General features: G+C 43.5%; 1 protein-coding gene across 2 annotated transcripts; it reads left to right on the forward strand.

The window, feature by feature from the left end:
* The first annotated feature begins 364 nt into the window (after window positions 1–364).
* eny2 (ENY2 transcription and export complex 2 subunit) lies at window positions 365–19,726 on the forward strand. Of its 2 annotated transcripts, none has more exons than XM_068031011.1 (5): window positions 365–458; window positions 2,971–3,047; window positions 3,137–3,207; window positions 9,311–9,385; window positions 19,391–19,726. In XM_068031011.1, exons 2-5 carry the CDS (start codon window positions 2,980–2,982, stop codon window positions 19,465–19,467), a joined length of 291 nt encoding a protein of 96 aa, XP_067887112.1. In that variant the 5' UTR covers window positions 365–458; window positions 2,971–2,979; the 3' UTR covers window positions 19,468–19,726. The 2 variants fall into 2 exon arrangements, with proteins under 2 accessions (XP_067887112.1, XP_067887111.1); XM_068031010.1 differs by lacking the exon at window positions 365–458 and adding an exon at window positions 1,657–1,844.
* Window positions 19,727–20,271: the final 545 nt, after the last annotated feature.

A 20,271-nucleotide genomic window follows, 5' to 3' on the forward strand; every position in this document is an offset into this window, starting at 1 on the left:
CACCCTCCATAGGCATGCCGGGAGTTGTAGTTCTACAGCTAGATTTCCCATTTATAAGCTACATATCCACGATTTGGTTCATTTTTATTAATCAATGTTCATTTACAAATAGTTTCTGAGTTTGTAACACAAGCTTAGCTTTGTTTTAAGTTTATGGTTTGTTGTAGTTCGGTTCAGTGATTATCTTCGGGGGAAGATAATCATGGAGGCACTTGTCAGTTCCCATAAAAACGTTACGCCGGTTCTCAACCAGAAGTTAACAGAATTAATTTGTTTTCCCTTCCTCGCTTTCTGTTGCGTGTTGTGGGTTTTTTTTTGATTCACCCCAGCAATGGATTATATAACTGGTTCTTTGTGGGCAGGAACTGTGCTGCGGGACCGCGGGTGTCCGGGGAGTGGAGTCGCTGAGCACTGTCGCCTTGGATCCGCTCGGGTTGTTGTGGCGGAGAGAGGCGCAGGTGAGGCCGGAGCTCCGGCCCAGATCACAGCACTCCGAGCCCGGGAGGGGAAAGAATGGCAGCCCGAGTCGGGAAGGGAAGGGGCGCGGGAACCGGGAGGGGGAGGAGAGAGGGGGCCATGTGGTCTAATCCTGTTCCTATTTCTCATGTTCTAATGAAAGGGATGGTAGGGAGGGGGAGGAGGCAGTTCAGAGAGAGAAGGAACCAGTGGAGTAAGGGGGAAGAGAAGTTGGGTCTGAGCTGGTAGAGGAGGAAAGTCGAGTCGAGTGGGGTGGGTGGTGGTGGTAGAGAGAGGAAAGGGGATGGAGGGGGCAGGCCAAAGCAAGAGAGGGGTGAACGTGCCTGGGTGGTGATGGTGCTGCGGTGAACCGGTATGTGACAGTGAGTGAGAAGCAGGACTGTGTATGGGGAAAGAAGACATGGATAAGAGAGATGAGTTCATTCAGAAATGATTGCTTCTCTTTGAATTGTGGCTATAGCCTCTTTGCACCCAGATTTTCACTGGCACTTCTTTCTGTCTCTCTATGCTGTCACCATTAGCAGAGGTCCTGGTGCTGTATAAAAGTAGCCATTATCTCTTTTTGGCTTTTCCCTGTCTTTGTTCTGCTAACGATTCTCTTTTTTTCTTAAGCATAGGTGCAGATGAAAGATGTCCTAACTGGATATGATTAGCCAGAAATGCACTTTAATTGAGTTATGTAAATTCTAGTGTCAAGATGCAAGGCAACAACGTGGGTTGCAATTCAAGCACTGAAGAGCACCACAGTTAATATAGCTGCAAAGACACCTGAGTGACAGCTCGATTATACACAGCACTGAGATTTTCAGAACTATCTAATGGAACAGTGTGAATTTGGTACTTCAGTTGTGGTGGAGAAGCAATGTTAATTGCAGGGCTGTCTCCTGGATGATTTGCAGTGTATATTGGGAGAAAGGATGGACTACAGTCCCTTCCAGGCTTTTGATAAAAGTGAAGCTTTGTTCAGTCATTCTTATTTGCAAGTGAGATTGTTAGATCTCACCCATGTTAATTGAAGTGCAATTATTGCAAAATATCCTTGGAACCACTAGGGGTCACATATTACAGCAGTTTTTAGTGAGTTGAAAAATGCCAAGTTTAAAAGCTTGCAGCTGCAACTTGTGTTGGTGTGAATGCATCTCCTTTTTGTTACAACCTTGTCTCCTAACTGCAATATGTATTTGCAGGGAAGACTAGATCCAGCTAATCAAGTCATCAACGCAATTATTTCCAGAGTCATTTTTTTATTGGACACTTGTGCGTAGTTTGTATTGGGTGGAACTCTGGAAGGGTGTTGGAGATGTTGATTCTGGAATTAGCAAGCATGGATAAGATTTTCAGTGGCACTTGGTGAAATACAGGCAGAGGTTAGTAATATTACAGAAGTGGAAGAAAGTAATCTTGGTAGTTGATGCAACATGGGGTTTGAAACTCAGTTCAGGGTGGGACTGGGCATGGGGATTGTATGGCATCTGATTTAACCTAAACAATTGGGGAGAGGGCTGGAATTGCAGGCTGGGTGGGGGTGGGCGGTTGTTTGTTAAAAGCTTTTGTTCTGTTTCTGGTTGCTTTCTGTCTTAACATAAGCAATAGGAGCAGGAGCAGGCCATTCAGCCCTTTGAGCCTACTCTGCCATTCAATCAAATCAGTGCTGATCTTCATCACCATTTTCCTGCACGCTCCCCATATCCCTTTGTTTTAATATTTTAGAATCTATTGATGTCTGTCTTGAACATACTCAATGACTGAGCCTCCACAGTCCTGTGGGGCAGAGAATTCCAAAGAGGGTGGTGACACCCTCTGAAGAAATTCCTCCTCATTTCAGTCCTAAATGACCTGCCCCTTATTGAGTATTGTATCCAAATATTTCAAAACCGAACAGCCACCAGACAGTCACAGGCCCTCTTCCCTCTCTAAATTGCCCCTCTACTTGTTAGTGTAACCCAAATACTATATATCTGAGGTAATATGCTGGCATGAAGTGAAAATGAAAGAAAACTAAAGGACAACTAGAGGGCAAAAATTACTTTTGAGACCTAGAAACAGATTGAAAATGGGGATTTTTCCAAACAGAGTATTTTGCTTTTAACTTGCAGCTTGTTTATCTCCTATCCCATGTGCCCATCTGCCCATTCAAGGTGGTGGTTTGTATTGAACAAGAAACTGAAGTGTATAAAATCTGAACGTGCTGGTAACTTCCAATGCAATGCCCTTGTGAAAAATGGCTTCATATCTAAGAGCTCCGTGCTTTATTAATGTGACAGAAATCCTTTATTTTATGCACTTGGGGCTTCTCACATTTGTATGTTATATTCTCATCTGCTGCTCACACTCTGAATATGAACCAATTGTGAAAAGTTCCAATGCAGTAAAAGGTCAGCTGATAAATTTGCTTAACAAGTGTTTGGAGACATGTTAGCTGTCAAAACAAAATGCCTTTGTTCCTTTTCATATTCATAAATGCTGATGTTTTCATGCTGTTGCAAATACCAGGTTTCTGAAATGAATAAAGACACACAACTCCGAGCAACTATAAACCAGAAGTTGATAGAAACGGGAGAGCGAGAACGGTGAGACAGTTTCTGCCTTAAATGTATTTTCAAACTTCAAAATAATTGGGACCCATCAGTTCACTCTAGTCTGTCTTATTTGCCCACAGTCTGAAGGAGTTGCTTCGAGCAAAGCTCACTGAATGTGGATGGAAAGATCAGTTGAAAGCACACTGTAAAGGTAAACTTTCTTTGGGGAAGAGGGCTGACCTCACTTTGCAGGAGACCTTTCAGCTGCAACTTGAACCCTGTGAACTTTAGAAAAATGTTCTAGTTGGCACCAGGTCAGCGGTGACTACAGGTTGATTGACTGAGAATGAGCACTGGGATCCTCTTTTTATTCATTCCTGGGATGTGAGTGTCACTGACAAGGCTGTCATTTATTGCCTGTCCTTAATTGCCCTTGAGCAGGTGGTGGTGAGCTGCTCACAACTGAGTGGCTTGCTAGGCCATTTCAGAGGGCAGTTAAGCATCAATTGCATTGGTGTGAGTCTGGAGTCATATGGAGGCCAGACCAGGTAAAGGTCCTTCCCTGAAGACATTGGTGAACCAGATGCGTTTTTACGACAATCTGGTAGCTTCGTGATCCTTATGAATGCGATGAGCATTTTATTCTAGATTTGTTAATTAATTGGATTTAAATTCCCCTAGCTGACATGGTGGGATTTGAACTCGCGTATCCAGTGCATTAGTCCAATAACATTACCACTGTGCTACCATCCCTCATCATTCACTGCTTTCACATTATTATCTGCATCCGGGGTTCTGATAGTCTGTACATAAAAGCACGCACAGTTCAGCTTCGGTGTAATTTTTTTTGTGTGCAGCCTAAATAACTAGCATCTCTGTATTCCTTTCTTTTAAAATCTAGTTAGGTTTAAGGACAAAGAAAAACTTTAATTGGCCGGTGAAGAATGCAAAGTTTGATTTAAATGTGGAATCGTGAGGGAATCATATAGCTTGGAAGGAGATCTTTTGACGCATTGTGTCTGCGTACAGCAAGTGGGGAAACAAGTTCTTTCTGAATGAATGGGAGAGCCTGGACCAGAACATTGATATTTTATCATAGAATGGTTACAGCATAGAAGGAGGCCATTTGGCCCGTTGAGCCCATGCCAGCTCCCTGCAAAAGCAATTTAACTAGTCCAACTCCCCTGCCCTTTCCTTGTAACCCACAAACATTTTTTCTTAAGATGTTTATCCAATTCCCTTTTGTTGTTGAATCTGCCTCCACTATCCTTTCAGGCAATACATACCACATTGTAACCATTTGCTACATTAAAAAGTTTTCCTCATGTCTTTGGCTCTTTTGCCAATCATGACAACATACAGTTCAATAGGTGTCTTCAGCTTTCCAGAACCTTGGCCAAGTGCTAGTCTGGCCAGCAAGAGTCACCAGGCTAGTCAATCATAAGGGTCACCCATCACAACTGATGCTAGAACTACAAAAATTCATAAACAGCCCCCACTTATCGCGGGAGGAAGCATATAATCAGGGAATCATGCTCAATATGACCATAGAAGTTAATTACAAAAGATGCCACTCGGGCACTGACTATTTTGGGCAGTTCACACAGCTTCAACCAGCTGTTCAGACTTCATGAAAGTGCGATTACCTTAATGATGTATGTAGATAGTGACTTTCATTTTTCTTTTTTTTTAATTCATTCGTGGGATGTGGGCATCGCTGGCCAGGCCAGCATTTATTGTCCATCCCTAATTGCCCTTGAGAAGGTGGTGGTGAGCTGCCTTCTTGAACCGCTGCAGTCTATGTGGGGTAGGTATAAACACAGTGCTGTTAGGAAGGGAGTTCCAGGATTTTGACGCAGCGACAGTGAAGGAACGGCGATATAGTTCCCAGTCAGTTGGTGTGTGACTTGGAGGGGAACTTACAGGTGGTGGTGTTCTCATGCCTCTGCTGTCCTTGTCCTTCTAGTTGGTAGAGGTCGCGGGTTTGGAAGGTGCTGTCTAAGGAGCCTTGGTGCATTGCTGCAGTGCATCTTGTAAGATGGTACACACTGCTGCCACTGTGCTTTGGTGAATGTTTGCAGATGGGGTGCCAATCAAGCGGGCTTCTTTGTCCTGGATGGTTTCGAGCTTCTTGAGTGTTGTTGGAGCTGCACCCATCCAAGCAAATGGAAAGTATTCCATCACATTCCTGACTTGTGCCTTATTGATGGTGGACAGGCTTTGGGGAGCCAGGAGATGAGTTACTCGCCTCAGGATTTCTAGCCTCTGACCTGCTCTTGTAGCCATGGTATTTATATGGCTACTCCAGTTCAGTTCCTGGTCAATGGTAGCCCCTAGGATGTTGATAGTGGGGGATTCAGTGATGGTAATGCCATTGAATGTCAAGGGGGAGATGGTTAAATTCTCTCTTGTTGGAGATGGTCATTGCCTGGCACTTGTGTGGCGCAAATGTTACTTGCCACTTATCAGCCCAAGCCTGGATATTGTCCAGGTCTTGCTGCATTTCTACACAGACTGCTTTGAGGAGTCACGAATGGTGCTGAACATTGTGCAATCAACAGCGAACATCCCCACTTCTGATATGATTGAAGGAAGGTCATTGATGAAGCAGCTGAAGATGGTTGTGCCTAGGACACTACCCTGAGGAACTCGTGCAGTGATGTCCTGGAGCTCAGATGATTGACCTCCAACAACCACAACCATCTTCCTTTGCGCTAGGTATGATTCCAGCCAGGAGAGGGTTTTCCCCCTGATTCCCATTGACCTCAGTTTTGCTAGGGCACCTTGATGCCATACTCGGTCAAATGCTGCCTTGATGTCAAAGGCAGTCACTCTCACCTCACCTCGTGAGTTCAGCTCTTTTGTCCATGTTTGAACAAAGGCTGCAATGAGGTCAAGAGCTGAGTGGCCCTGGCGGAACCCAAACTGAGCAGGTTACTGTTAAGCAAGTGCTGCTTGATGGCACTGTTGATGACACCTTCCATCACTTTACTGATGATTGAGGTTTGGCTGATGGGGCGGTAATTGGCCGGGTTGAATTTGTCCTGCTTTTGGTGTACAGGACATACCTGGGCAATTTTCCACATTGGAGGGTAGATGCCAGTGTTGTAGCTGTACTGGAACAGCTTGGCTAGGGGCGCGGCAAGTTCTGGAGCACAGGTCTTCAGTACTATTGCTGGAATATTGTCAGGGCCCATAGCTTTTACAGTATCCAGTGCTTTCAGTCATTTCTTGATATCCCGCGGAGTGAATCGAATTGGCTGAAGTCTGGCATCTGTGATGCTGGGGAATTCAGGAGGAGGCTGAGATGGATCATCAACTCGGCACTTCTGGCTGAAGATTGTTGCAAATGCTTCAGCCTTATCTTTCGCACTGATGTGCTGGGCTCCCCCATCATTGAGGATTGGGATATTTGTGGAGCCACCTCCTCCAGTTAGTTGTTTAATTGTCCACCACCATTCACGGCTGGATGTGGCAGGACTGCAGAGCTTAGATCTGATCCATTGGTTATGGGATCGCCTAGCTCTGTCTATCGCATGCTGCTTATGCAGTTTGGCACGCAGATAGTCCTGTGTTGTAGCTTCACCAGGTTGACACCTCATTTTTGAGGTATACCTGGTGCTGCTCCTGGCATGCCCTCCTGCACTTTTCATTGAACCCGGGTTGTTCTCCTGGCTTGATGGTAATGGTAGAGTGGGGGATATGCCAGGCCATGAAGTTACCGATTGTGGTTGAGTACAATTCTGCTGCTGCCGATGGCCCACAGTGCCTCATGGATGCCCAGTTTTGCATTGCTAGATCTGTTCGAAATCTATCCCATTTAGCACGGTGATAGTGCCACACAACACGATGGAGGGTATCCTCAATGTGAAGGCGGGACTTCGTCTCCACAAGGACTGTGCGGTGGTCACTCCTACAAATGCTGTCATGGACAGAAGCATCTGCGGCAGGCAGATTGGCGAGGACGAGGTCAAGTATGTTTTTCCCTCTTGGTTCCCTCACCACCTGCTGCATACCCAGTGTGGAAATTTAAGGCTGGCACTAGAATGTTGCCTTACCTTTTACACAGGCTTTACCTTTGGCGCTTACTATTTAATTTTTTGGTTACAATTGATTTTTAGTTTTACCATCCACTGCATAAATTGAACTGATGCCAATGCACCTACTATAAACCATGGAAACTGTAATGTCACTTTCCAGCAGTGATCACAGGATATTGATCAGGAACACAATATTTTCAGGCTGAGGAGGGAAAAATTGACAAGCCCATTTCTGCAACCTCCACCATACCCCATCTGGGACTGGCTAGATCAGCGCTGGTTAGTATCAAATCTAGGAACTTTCTGGTCTGTAAAGCTGAGTAGCAATAGACCAGGCATTTACCCACAGATGCACTAGGAGAGATTAAATTCCTTGCTTTAGAACATGTATTGTTTTGTAACTAATATGGTATTTCAGTATACATTTCTTCAAAAAAAAACCAAGAAATCCCAGAACACTGAAGAGAATTTAAATATTATGCTTTTCTCCAGACTAAAGCACCAAATGAAAGAGAAAAGATGATGTATAACATTCATGCAACTTTTCTACTTTCTTCTATTCAGTTCACAAAATGCTCCTAAACATAAGAGACATCTTAGTGACTTGGGTTTTAAATTCGCCACAGCGATAAACAAGATTGTTTTTTTGTCAGTTGTCTAAAATAAGTTTGGGTAGCTTCAACTCCTTCCCCAGTGATTATCGGTTCACACATTCACTCACGTTTCAATTCTTAATTTGCAGCCTTTATAAAAGGGGTTTTTAAGGACAGTTGGGGAAGAAATCAAGCACCGGAACCAGAGTGCGTTGCTTTGACTCCTTCCCCTGTTTTTGAGCTCTAGTGCACGTGGAGAGGGCTTGTGCAGTATTCACTGGTTACTTTTGAAGCCTCCTTCAACTGATGAGCATCACAGGATGTTGTTTGAACAGCATTGAGGATGGAATTGCTAAATAATATGTCAAGTTATTTTTAATCGACTGGACTGTTTTAATTGCGTCCTTATCCCTGGAGGAACACTTGGAAATACTTGTCCCAGTTGCAATGAGCAAGTATTAAACTGTCTTTACAATAGCCCCAGTAAAATGGAGTTATATCTCTTAAGCAGTACATAAGCATGCACCTTGGTGCTAGCAGTAGTGACTGGGAAATGGAGTCGATCTGAGTGAACTGAACTGAGGGTTGCTCAAATTGTGGAATCACGTAGCACAGAAGGAGGCCATTCCTTGTACTTAAAGAACAAAGAACAGTACAGCACAGGAACAGGCCATTCGGCCCTCCAAGCCTGCGCCGATCTTAATGCCTGCCTAAACTAAAACCTTCTGCATTTCCGGGGACTGTATCCCTCTATTCCCATCCTATTCATGTATTTGTCAAGATGTCTCTTAAACATCGCTATCGTATCTGCTTCCACCACCTCCCCTGGCAGCAAGTTCCAGGCACTCGCCACCCTTTGTGTAAAGAACTTGCCTTGCACATCCCCTATAAACTTTGCCCCTTACACCTTAAACCTATGTCCCCTAGTAACTGACTCTTCCACCCTGGGAAAAAGCTTCTGACTATCCACTCTGTCCATGCCGCTCATAACTTTGTAAACCTCTATCATGTCGCCCCTCCACCTCCGTCGTTCCAGTGAAAACAATCCGAGTTTATCCAACCTCTCCTCATAGCTAATGCCCTCCAGACCAGGCAACATCCTGGTAAACCTCTTCTGTACCCTCTCCAAAGCCTCCACGTCCTTCTGTTAGTGTGGCGACCAGAATTGCATGCAATATTCTGTTGTCTGGGCTCTTTTGAAAGAGCTATCCAGTTATGGATAGTTAGATTGAACGAGTTATTGTGACAAGTCCCAGATGTGGAAGGGCAATTTTCCAGCTGTGTTGTCCAGTGCCCTGGAGTACCACTCCGGCACATTGTTCTCTGGTGCGTGTGGACATGGCTTTAATGGTTCATGTTCTGGGGACAAGTTTGTTGAACCAGTTGTAGGAATTTGTTGAGGTATGAATTTACAGTTTGTATTTGTTGCTAGGTTCTGACATTTTGTATCCACTTTAAGTATATAACCAATAATACAATTTAAGTAATGTAAAGAAAATACAGAAAGGGATAATCTCAGTTGATTTTACAAATTGAGTAAAAAAGTACAATGTACTTGGCATTAACCCAACAAATCTCAAATCTCAAAATGTGGAGTTTTAAACTGAATATTTAGTGAGCTAGTCATTTTGATGCATGCTTTTTGTCTTGGTTTTGAAATTGTTTTCCAAATTTCTTATAGATGTGATCAGGGAAAAAGGGTTGGAACATGTTACAGTTGATGATTTGGTGGCAGAAATTACACCAAAAGGGAGAGGTATGTATATGTGTTCATTCACAGAATTGTTACAGTGCAGTAGGAGGACATTCGGCCCATCGTGTCCGCACCGCCTCTCCGAAAGAGCAGTTTACTCCGTTCCATTCCCCTGCCTTCTCCCCATAACTCTGCACATTCTTCCTTTTTCATATAACTGTCTAATTCCTTTTTGAATACCTCAATTGAACCTGTCTCCACCACACTCTCAGGCAGTGCATTCCAGATCCTAACCACTCTGTGTAAAAAAAAAAACAAAACAAAAGTTTTCCTCGTGTCATTTTTGCTTCTCTTACTAAATACTTTAAATCTGTGCCCTCTCGTTCTCAATCCTTTCACAAGTGGGAACAGTTTCTCTCTCTACTCTGCCCAGACCCCTCATGATTTTGAAAACCTATATCAAGTCACCTCTCGGCCTTCTCCAAGAAAACAGCCCTAACTTCTGCAATCTGTATTCATAACTGAAATTCCTCATCCCTGGAACCATTCTTGTGAATCTTTTCTGTACTCTCTGCAATGCCCTCACGTCTTTCCTAAAGTGCGGTGCCCAGAACTGGACACAATACTCCAGCTGAGGCCAAACTAATGCCTTAGACAAGTTCAACATAACCTCCTTGCTCTTGTCCTCTCTACCTCTCTTAATAAAGTTCAGGATACTGTATGCTTTATTAACCACTCTCTCAACCTGTCCTGCCACCTTCAGTGACACCTTCCCTCTGTTCCTGCATTCCCTTTAGAATTGTACCCTTTATTTTATATTGTCTCTCCGTGTTCTTCCTACCAAAATGAATCACGTGGAGTGTACAACAGAATGGCAATACATTTATTGACTTCAAATGTGAGCCAATCTACTGAAGCAATTTCTGGTCTAGTCTGTGGATCTGTTTTGGGATTCATTCATTGGTGGTGTTCCTATATGCAAGAAGAGACTTAAAGTTGCAGGTGTCCACGAGACAAAATATACTGAAAGGCTAGAGAAATATTGGGTGGGGTATTACTTTTATACTCGCTATATTATCCCTCTCCATCAAACAAAAATGTAAATATTTTCTTCTTTGCAAATACAATTTGAATTGAAGAATGACTATCTGTAACAACAACTTGCATTTATGTAGCACCTGTTTAAGGTAGGAAAAAATTCCAAAGTGCTTTACAGAAGCCTCATCAGACTGGATGCTGAGCCAAACAGCTAGATATTGGAAGGGGTGACCCGAAGCTCAGTCAAAGGGATGGCTTTTTAGGAGGGTCTGAAAGGAGCGAGAGAGACTGAAGAGGCAGAGAGGTTTCGCGAGAAAATTCTGGATCATAGGGCTGAGACAGCTGATGGGACGAATGCTAATGTTGGAGCGAAGAGGCAGAGGATACACAAAACCAGAGTCAGAAGGACGGGAGTTCTGCAGGAGTTGCTGGGATGGAGGAGTGAGGTCGCGAAGGGATTTAAAACGAGGATAAGCATTTTAAATGACAGGCACCGAAAGACAGTCAGTGTAAGTCAGCAAGGGCACAGGTGATTGGTGAGCAGGATATCATTCTAGTCAACCCTCACAATAATAAAATAAACTAGTGCAATCATGCATTATTTTCTCCAACCATAAATCAAAATAACATTTTACATTTTGGATATGTAGAAGTTATTTGGTATTCCATTTTCTGTTATGATGAAACCTGCCTATTCATTTTATTTAGCTTTTGATTTATCTTGTGCTCCCAGTCCTGGTCTTCAAGGTAAATGGTGTTGCTGTATACTGAGTGCCGATGGTCCAGTTCCATCTCCAAGATGGTGTTGTCCATAGCCCCGCCTACCTATGTAGATAGTCCAACTAGGGATGGGGCCATACTGGACCTGGTGTTGGGGAATGAGCCCGGCCAGGTGGTCGAAGTTTCAGTAGGGGAGCATTTCGGGAACAGTGACCATAATTCCACAAGTTTTAAGGTACTTGTGGATAAGGATAAGAGTAGTCCTCGGGTGAAGGTGCTAAATTGGGGGAAGACTAATTCTAACAATATTAGGCAGGAACTGAAGAATTTGGATTGGGGGCAGCTGTTTGAGGGTAAATCAACATCTGACGTGGGAGTCTTTCAAATATCAGTTGATTAGAATCCAGGACCGGCTTGTTCCTGTGAGGAAGAAGGATAAGTTTTTGGCAAGTTTCGTGAACCTTGGATAACACAGGATATTGTGAGCCTCGTCAAAAAGAAAAAGGAAGCATTCATAAGGGCTGGAAGACCAGGAACAGACGAATCCCTTGAGGAATATAAAGACAGTAGAAAGGAACTTAAGCAAGGAGTCAGGAGGGCTAAAAGGGGTCATGAAAAGTCATTGGCAAACAGGATTAAGGAAGATCCCAAGGCTTTTTATACGTATATAAAGAGCAAGAGGGTAACCAGGGAAAGGGTTGGCCCACTCAAGGACAGAGATGGGAATCTATGTGTGGAGCCAGAGGAAATGGATGAGGTACTAAATGAGTACTTTGCATCAGTATTCACCAAAGAGAAGGACTTGGTGGATGATGAGCCTAGGGAAGGGAGTGCAGATAGTCTCAGTCATCTCATTATCAAAAAGGAGGAGGTGTTGGGTGTCTTGCAAAGCATTAAGGTAGATAAGTCCCCAGGGCCTGATGGGATCTACCCCAGAATACTGAGGGAGGCAAGGGAAGAAATTGCTGGGGCCTTGACAGAAATCTTTGCATCCTCATTGGCTACAGGTGAGGTCCCAGAGGACTGGAGAATAGCCAATGTTGTTCCTTTGTTTAAGAAGGGTAGCAAGGATAATCCAGGAGATTATAGGCCGGTGAGCTTTACGTCAGTGGTAGGGAAACTATTAGCGAGGATTCTTCAGGACAGGATTTACTCCCATTTGGAAACAAACAAACTTATTAGCGAGAGGCAGCATGGTTTTGTGAAGGGTAGGTCGTGTCTCACTAACTTGATTGAGTTTTTTTGAGGAAGTGACAAAGATGATTGATGAAGGAAGGGCAGTGGATGTTGTCTATATGGACTTCAGTAAAGCCTTTGACAAGGTCTCTCATGGCAGACTGGTACAAAAGTTAAGTCACACGGGATCAGAGGTGAGCTGGCAAGATGAATACAGAACTGGCTCTGTCATAGAAGACAGAGGGTAGCAGTGGAAGGGTTCTTTTCTGAATGGAGGGATGTGACTAGTGTTGTTCCGCAGGGATCAGTGCTGGGACCTTTGCTGTTTGTAGTATATATAAATGATTTGGAGGAAAATGTAGCTGGTCTGATTAGTACGTTTGCGGACAACACAAAGGTTGGTGGAGTTGCAGGTAGTGATGAGGATTTTCAGAGGATACAGCAGGATATAGATTGGTTGGAGACTTGGGCGGAGAAATGGCAGATGGAGTTTAATCTGGACAAATGTGAGGTAATGCATTTTGGAAGGTCTAATGCAGGTGGGAAATACAGTAAATGGCAGAACCCTTAGGAGTATTGACAGGCAGAGAGATCTGGGCGTACAGGTCCACAGGTCACAAAGTGGCAGTGCAGGTGGATAAGGTAGTCAAGAAGGCATATGGCATGCTTGTCTTCATCGGTCGGGGCATAGAGTATAAAAATTGGCAAGTCATGCTGCAGCTGTACAGAACTTTAGTTAGGCCACACTTAGAATATTGCGTGCAATTCTGGTCGCCACACTACCAGAAGGACGTGGAGGCTTTGGAGAGGGTAGAGAAGAGGTTTACCAGGATGTTGCTTGGTCTGGAGGGCATTAGCTATGAGGAGAGGTTGGATAAACTCGGATTGTTTTCACTGGAACGACAGAGGTGGAGGGGCGACACGATAGAGGTTTACAAAGTTATGAGCAGCATGGACAGAGTGGATAGTCAGAAGCTTTTTCCCAGGGTGGAAGAGTCAGTTACTAGGGGACCTAGGTTTAAGGTGTGAGGGGCAAAGTTTAGAGGGGATGTGCGAGGCAATTTCTTTACACAGAGGGTGGCGAGTGCCTGGAACTTGCTGCCGGGGGAGGTGGTGGAAGCAGATACGATAGTGACGTTTAAGAGACATCTTGACAAATGCATGAATAGGATGGGAATAGAGGGATACAGTCCCCAGAAGTGCAGAAGGTGTTATTTTAGGCAGGCATCAAGATCGGCGCAGGCTTGGAGGGCCGAATGGCCTATTCCTGTGCTGTACTGTTCTTTGTTCTTTGTACCTTTAGAGCTCTTAAACCTGTAATTGGAGCCTGATGCTGACTGTTCACAATCTGCCATTTAGTGTGCTTCATTCCAGTTTTTCCTCTCAATATATCCAATGTAATGTTGAACTGCATCTGTCACCTATCTGCCCAGGCTGCTAGCCTGCCTGTGACTTCCTGCAATCTTCCTTAGTTTTCCATGACCCTGAATCTGGTAGAAAACAGCAAAGTTCAATATTGTTGCTGTTATGCCTATGTCCAAACTATTTATATAAATGAAAACAATCGAGGTCCCAGTCGATTCCTGGGAAATACCACTTCTGTGTTAATCCATAAAATGTTCATTTATCCATACTCTGCTTTTTGTCTCGGCCATCCCTTTATCCATGCAGTTACAGGCCCCTTAATATTGTGTTTTTCATGGGCCATACTGTTCCAAGAGTTGAATTCCAGTTATTCTCATGCCGAGAACCAGACTGGTGATCAGGGTTAGTCAGAACTTTAAAGATAGTGTCAGATTTAACTCTAAACTTTGTAACGTACTGGTCTCACAGTAACAAGGCAGTAGTAATGAGGGTAGGAGGAATATATTTCTTGGGAACAGAGTGAACACAAGCACATTTCCAACAACAGGGAATGATGAATGAGATTAGGAGACTGAAGAGATGTCACTGGAAAGGCAAATATGGAAGCACACATCTTATGGACATTATAAAGGTTAGTATGGAAGCCAAAGGACTTACTGGAGTCAAAAGAGCAGTGGATCTGTCAGACGTGAAGATGGTGAACTTGATTTTGATCATTATGATTGGTTCAATCAGATGGGGGAAGGTCTTCTATGGCAATTGTCCAGATTAGAATTTGGGAAGGCAAGTGAGCCAAAAGATCAGCTTTCTTTTCAGAAAGCCAACTGCTGAACTGTCAGGGCAGGAGTATTCTCCGAACCGTTTTGACAAGGGAGTGGACGACGGAACAACTGGAGGAGCAGGAAGATTGTATCTGTCTTCACAGTAGAAGACACAAAAAGCATCCCAAGAATAGCAGAAAATCAAGAGACAAAAGGGAGGCACTAACTTAAAACAATCAATGTCACTAGAGGAAAAAGTACTAGGAAAACTAATGGAACTAAAGGCTGAAAAATCCCCTGGGCCTGATGGCCTGCATCCTAGGGTCTTAAAAGAAATGGCTGTAGAGAAGGTGAATGCACTGATTGTAATCTTCCAAAATTCCCTAGTTTCTGGAAAGGTCGCAGTAGATTGGAAAACTGCAAATGTACCACCTCTTCAAGAAAGGAGGGAGACAGAAAGCAGGAAACTATAGGCCAGTTAGCCGAACATCTGTCATTGGGAAAATGCTAGAATCCATTATTTAGGAAATAGCAAGACATTTAAAAAATCATCATGCAATTAGGCAGAGTGAACATGGTTTTATGAAAGGGAAATAGCGTTTAACAAATTTATTCGAGGATGTAACAAGCAAGATGGATGAAATGGAACCAGTAGATGTAATGTATTTGGATTTCCAAAAGGTATTCGATAGGGTGCCTCATCATAGGTTACTACATAAGAGAAGAGCTCATGGTGTTGGGGGTGATATAGTAGCATGGACAGAGGATTGGCTAACTAACAGGAAACAGAGAGTAAGCATAAATGGGGCATTTTCAGGTTGTCAAACTGTAACTAGTGGAGTGCCACAGGGTTCAGTGCTGGGGCCTCAAATATTTGTAACTTATATTAATGGCTTGGATGACGGGGCCAGGCGTACTGTAGCCAAATATGCGAATGATACATAGAAAATAGAAGCAAGAGTAGGCTATTCGGCCCTTCAAGCCTGCTCTGCCATTCATTATGATCATGGCTGATCATCCAACTCAGTAACCTGTTCCTGCTTTCCTCCCATATCCTTTGACCCCTTTCGCCCCAAGAGCTATATCTAACTCCTTGAAAACATACAATGTTTTGGCCTCAACTGCTTTCTGTGGTAGCGAATTCCACAGGCTCACCACTCTCTGGGTGAAGAAATTTCTCCTCAGCTCAGTCCTGAAAGGTTTACCCCGTATCCTTAGACTATGACCCCTGGTTCTGGACTCCCCCCACCATCAGGCACATCCTTCCTGCGTCTACCCTGTCAAGTCCTGTTAGAATTTTATAGGTTTCTATGAGATCCCCCCCCCCCCCCCCCCCTCACACTTCTGAACCCCAGTGAATATAATCCTAACCGACTCAATTTCTCCTCATACATCAGTCCCACCATCCCAGGAATCAGTCTGGTAAACCTTCACTGCACTCCCTCTATAGCAAAAACATCCTTCCTCAGATAAGGAGACCAAAACTGCACACAATATTCCAGGTGTGGCCTCACCAAGGCCCTGTATAATTGCAGCATGACAGCCCTGCACCTGTACTTGAATCCTCTCTCTGAGAAGGTCAACATACCATTTGCCTTTTTTTACTGCCTGTTGCATGTTTACCTTCAGCGACTGGTATACGAGAACACCCAGGTCTCGTTGCATATTCCCCTCTCTCAGTTTATAGCGGTTCAGATAATCTGCCTTCCTGTTTTTGCTACAAAATCTTGCCCAAATCACCCTGAAGCCTCTCTGCATTTTCCTCACAACTCGCCCTCCCACCCAGTTTTGTGTTATCTGCAAATGTGGAGATATTACATTTAGTTCCTTCATCTAAATCATTCATGTATATTGTGAATAGCTGGGGTCCTAGCACCAATCCCTGCGGTACCCCACTAGTCACTGCCTGCCATTCAGAAAAAGACCTGTTTATTCCTACACTTTGTTTCCTGACTGCCAACCAATTTTCTATCCATCGCAATACACCACCCCCAATCCCATGCACTTTAATTTTACACGCTAATCTCTAATGTGGGACTTTGTCGAAAGCCTTCTGAAAGTCCAGATAAGCCACATCCACTGGCTCCCCCTCATCAACTCTACTAGTTACATCCTCGAAGAATTCTAGTAGATTTGTCAAGCATGATGTCCCTTTCGTAAATCCATGCTGACTCTGTCCGATTCTACCACTGTTCTCTAAGTGCTCTGCTATAAAATCTTTGATAATGGACTCTAGAATTTTCCCCAGTACTGACGTCAGGCTGACTGGTCTATAATTCCCTGCTTTCTCTCTACCTCCCTTTTTAAATAGTGGGGTTATATTAGCTACCCTCCTATCTGTAGGAACTGTTCCAGAGTCTGTAGAATCTTGGAAGATAACCACCAATGCATCCACTATTTCTGGGGCCACTTCCTTCAGTACTCTGGGATGTAGATTATCAGGCCCTGGGGATTTATCGGCCTTCAATCCCATCAATTTCCCCAACACCATTTCTCTACGAATACTGATTTCCTTCAGTTCCTCTCTCTCACTAAGCCCTGAGTTCCCCAACATTTCTGATATGATATTTGTGTCCTCCTTTGTGAAGACAGAACCAAAGTATGCATTTAGTTGCATCCAGTTCCGAAGAAGGGTCACTGACCCGAAACGTTAACTCTGCTTCTCATTCCACAGATGCTGCCAGACCTGCTGAGTGGTTCCAGCATTTCTTGTTTTTATTTCAGATTTCCAGCATCTGCAGTATTTTGCTTTTATTTTATGCATTTAGTTGGTCAGATACAAAGATTGGTAAGAAAGCAAGTTGTAAGGAGGACATATAGTGTATGCAAAGGGATGTAGGTCAGTTAAGTGAGTGTGCAAAAATTTGGCAGATGGAATATAATGTGGGAAAATGTGAGGTTGTCACTTTGGCGGGAAGAATAGATAAGTAGAATAATATTAAAATGGAGAGAAACTGCAGAATGCTGTGGTACAGAGAACTGGGTGTCCTTGTACATGAATCACAATGTTCGCATGCAGGTACAGCAAGTGATCAGGAAGACAAATGGAATGTTGTCTTTTATTGCAAGGGGGATGGAGTATAAAAGTAGGGAGGTCTTGCTACAACTGTACAGGGCATTGGTGAGACCACACCTGGAGTACTGCATATAGTTTTGGTGTCCTTACTTAAGGAGGGACATTCTTGCATAGAAGCAGTTCAGAGAAGGTTCTCTAGTCTGATTCCTGGGATGACAGGGTTATCTTATGAGGAAAGGTTGAGCAGGTTGGGCCTATAGCCATTGGCATTCAGAATGAGAGGTGATTTCAATGAAACATATTAGATTCTGAGGAGGCTTGACAGGATAGATGCTGAGAGGATGTTTCCCCTCTTCGGGGAATCTAGAACTGGGGGCACAGTTTCATAATCTCCCTTTTTAGATGGAGATGACAAAGAATTTCTTAGTGTTATTAATCTTTGGAATTCTCTTCCCCAGAGAGCAGGGGAGGCTGGGACATTGGATATATTGCAGGCAGAGCTAGACAGAGTTTTGATCTACAAGGGAGTTGAGGGTAATGGGGGCACAGGCAGGAAGTGGAGTTAATGCCACAATCATATCAGCCATGATATTAAATGGTGGAGCAGGCTCGAGGGGCTGAATGGCTGACTTATTTTTTTTTATAGCAGTTGATTTTCAAATTTTAAAAAGATACATTTAGCATCTGTAACAGGTCTACAAAGGTTAGAAGATATAATTTTGTCTTTCAGTTATGCAAACTAATCACATCAGATGCAAAAAATAGATTTTAGACAAGACAGCAAAATGTCAATCACAACTGAGCTATGATTCAGTGTGAGATCGTGTAGGGAGGAGTGAGTTATTCACCAGTCAAAAATAGTTTGCTTTTACTCTAAGCACGGTGGTGGTGGGGAGGGGGAAATACTCCCCAAGTTCTTTCAATCACTAAAATAAAAGCAAAATACTGCGGATGCTGGAAATCTGAAAGAAAAACAAGAAATACTGGAATCACTCAGCAGGTCTGGCAGCATCTGTGGAAAGAGAAGCAGAGTTAACGTTTCGGGTCAGTGACCCTTCTTCGGAGTTCCACAGATGCTGCCAGACCTGCTGAGTGATTCCAGTATTTCTTGTTTTTCTTTCAATCACTATTGCTGTTCATTCAGCCAACACACTCTCTTCGTCTCATCCTTTCCACCCTTGGCCACTCCCATTGATTTTCTATTTTTCCTTCCCTTGCCAGCCCCAACACTCATATTACAATTTCAAATCTCAGAGAATGTTGGAAAAGAGTGGATGGGTGAGAGCGCGAGAGCGAGAATGAGAGATGTGGTATAACTCTCTCCAGTAACTTTATTTTGCCACCAAACCTAGGCTAGCTCTGCACTGGACAGGTAAGTGTTGCTACAGTGCAATAAAAAGCCCTCCTTTTTGTCTTTTTAACTTTCCATTTGCGTTACAACAATTTTTCTGCCAGGGTCAATGGCAGAAAAGCAATTACAAGTGACAGTGTGGGAGCAGAATATGATCTTTTTTATTTATTGGGTCTCCTTTCCTTAAGTAATACTACACACACTACATACTATCTGGATTAACCCTACCACGGTCAACATCCCAACCTCAAAGCCAAGGCTCCATGCTAGCCTGGTCCTCGGCTCCCATGAGAGCCTGTGCTCTCGTCATCTACCCCAAGACTGTTTGCTCCCTGCTGCCGGTTAAGCAGAAACTGGTCCTACTCCACCCCTGTTGCAACTTAGGCCTTGCAGCCTGCTACATTTATGCTCCAAATACTTCAGCTAATCACTCCACTCCTTGGCCCTGTGTAAAATGTAAAGCATTGGAAATTTGAATTGGTGCATTCTTGCTGTAAACGTGTGACAGATTTAAGTAATGTAGATATTTCAAATGTGTGTACTTCTGTAATGCAGACTAATATGATTCAGAGATGGAATTCCAACTTCAGTGCATTATGCTACATTTGTGTTTTTTTTTTTTGTATGTGTTTTTCTTTCAGCCCTAGTGCCAGACAGTGTGAAGAAGGAACTTTTGCAGAGGATAAGGACCTTCCTTTCTCAGCATGCTAGTCTCTGAGTTTGGGATGACCAAATTAGATGGCCATTTCTTTGCTGTTTCAGAACATGGAGTCCATCTATCGTCAGAGTGGCTCCAGTGCTCAGATGAAGCTGCACATAGTTTTATTTTTGTGACAAGCTTTTGTGACAGTTTTTTTGATACATTTATTGTCTCATTTTTTTTATGTTAACGTGATTCACAAGCAGCTTTTCTACTCACTTCTGCCTTTTCCTTGATATGTTAAGAAATTTGTTTCAATAAAATTATTTTGAAATGATTGTTGTCTTTATCTACTTTTATTTTGTGAAGTGTAGACTTGTACATGCAGTTATCAATGTTCAGAACAGTTAGTGAATGGAAATTTTTATTGCTGTCAAGCTGCTACTGTCAAAGTCCAGGTTGCATTTCTTTAAGCCTGTGTGTGAAACGTGCCTTTGTTTTTTGGCTCAAGTTGTCCATGAATTTGTTGCATCATTTTTGTTCTGTGAACAGCCACTAACCTGTTAGTTTGGCTCAGTGATGAGCACTCTCGCCTGAGCCATATGGTCATGGGTTGACACCCCACTCAGGATTTAAGCATATTGACACTGGTGAGTGTGTGCTGAATTGTCAGAAGTGTCATCATGTTGCTCTGCTCAAGTGGAGGTAATATATGGCATGACTGCATTTGAAGAGCAGGGGAGTTCTGGTTACTAGATAAATATTTATCCCTTGACCAACACTGTCAAACAGGTTACAAAAGCAAAATACTGCAGATGCTGGAAATCTGAAATAAAAACAAAAATTGCTGGACATATTCATATCTGGCAGCTCTGGAATGAG

The sequence above is a fragment of the Heterodontus francisci genome, chromosome 5 (assembly GCF_036365525.1).
Source record: "Heterodontus francisci isolate sHetFra1 chromosome 5, sHetFra1.hap1, whole genome shotgun sequence".
Classification (NCBI taxonomy): Eukaryota; Metazoa; Chordata; class Chondrichthyes; order Heterodontiformes; family Heterodontidae; genus Heterodontus; species Heterodontus francisci.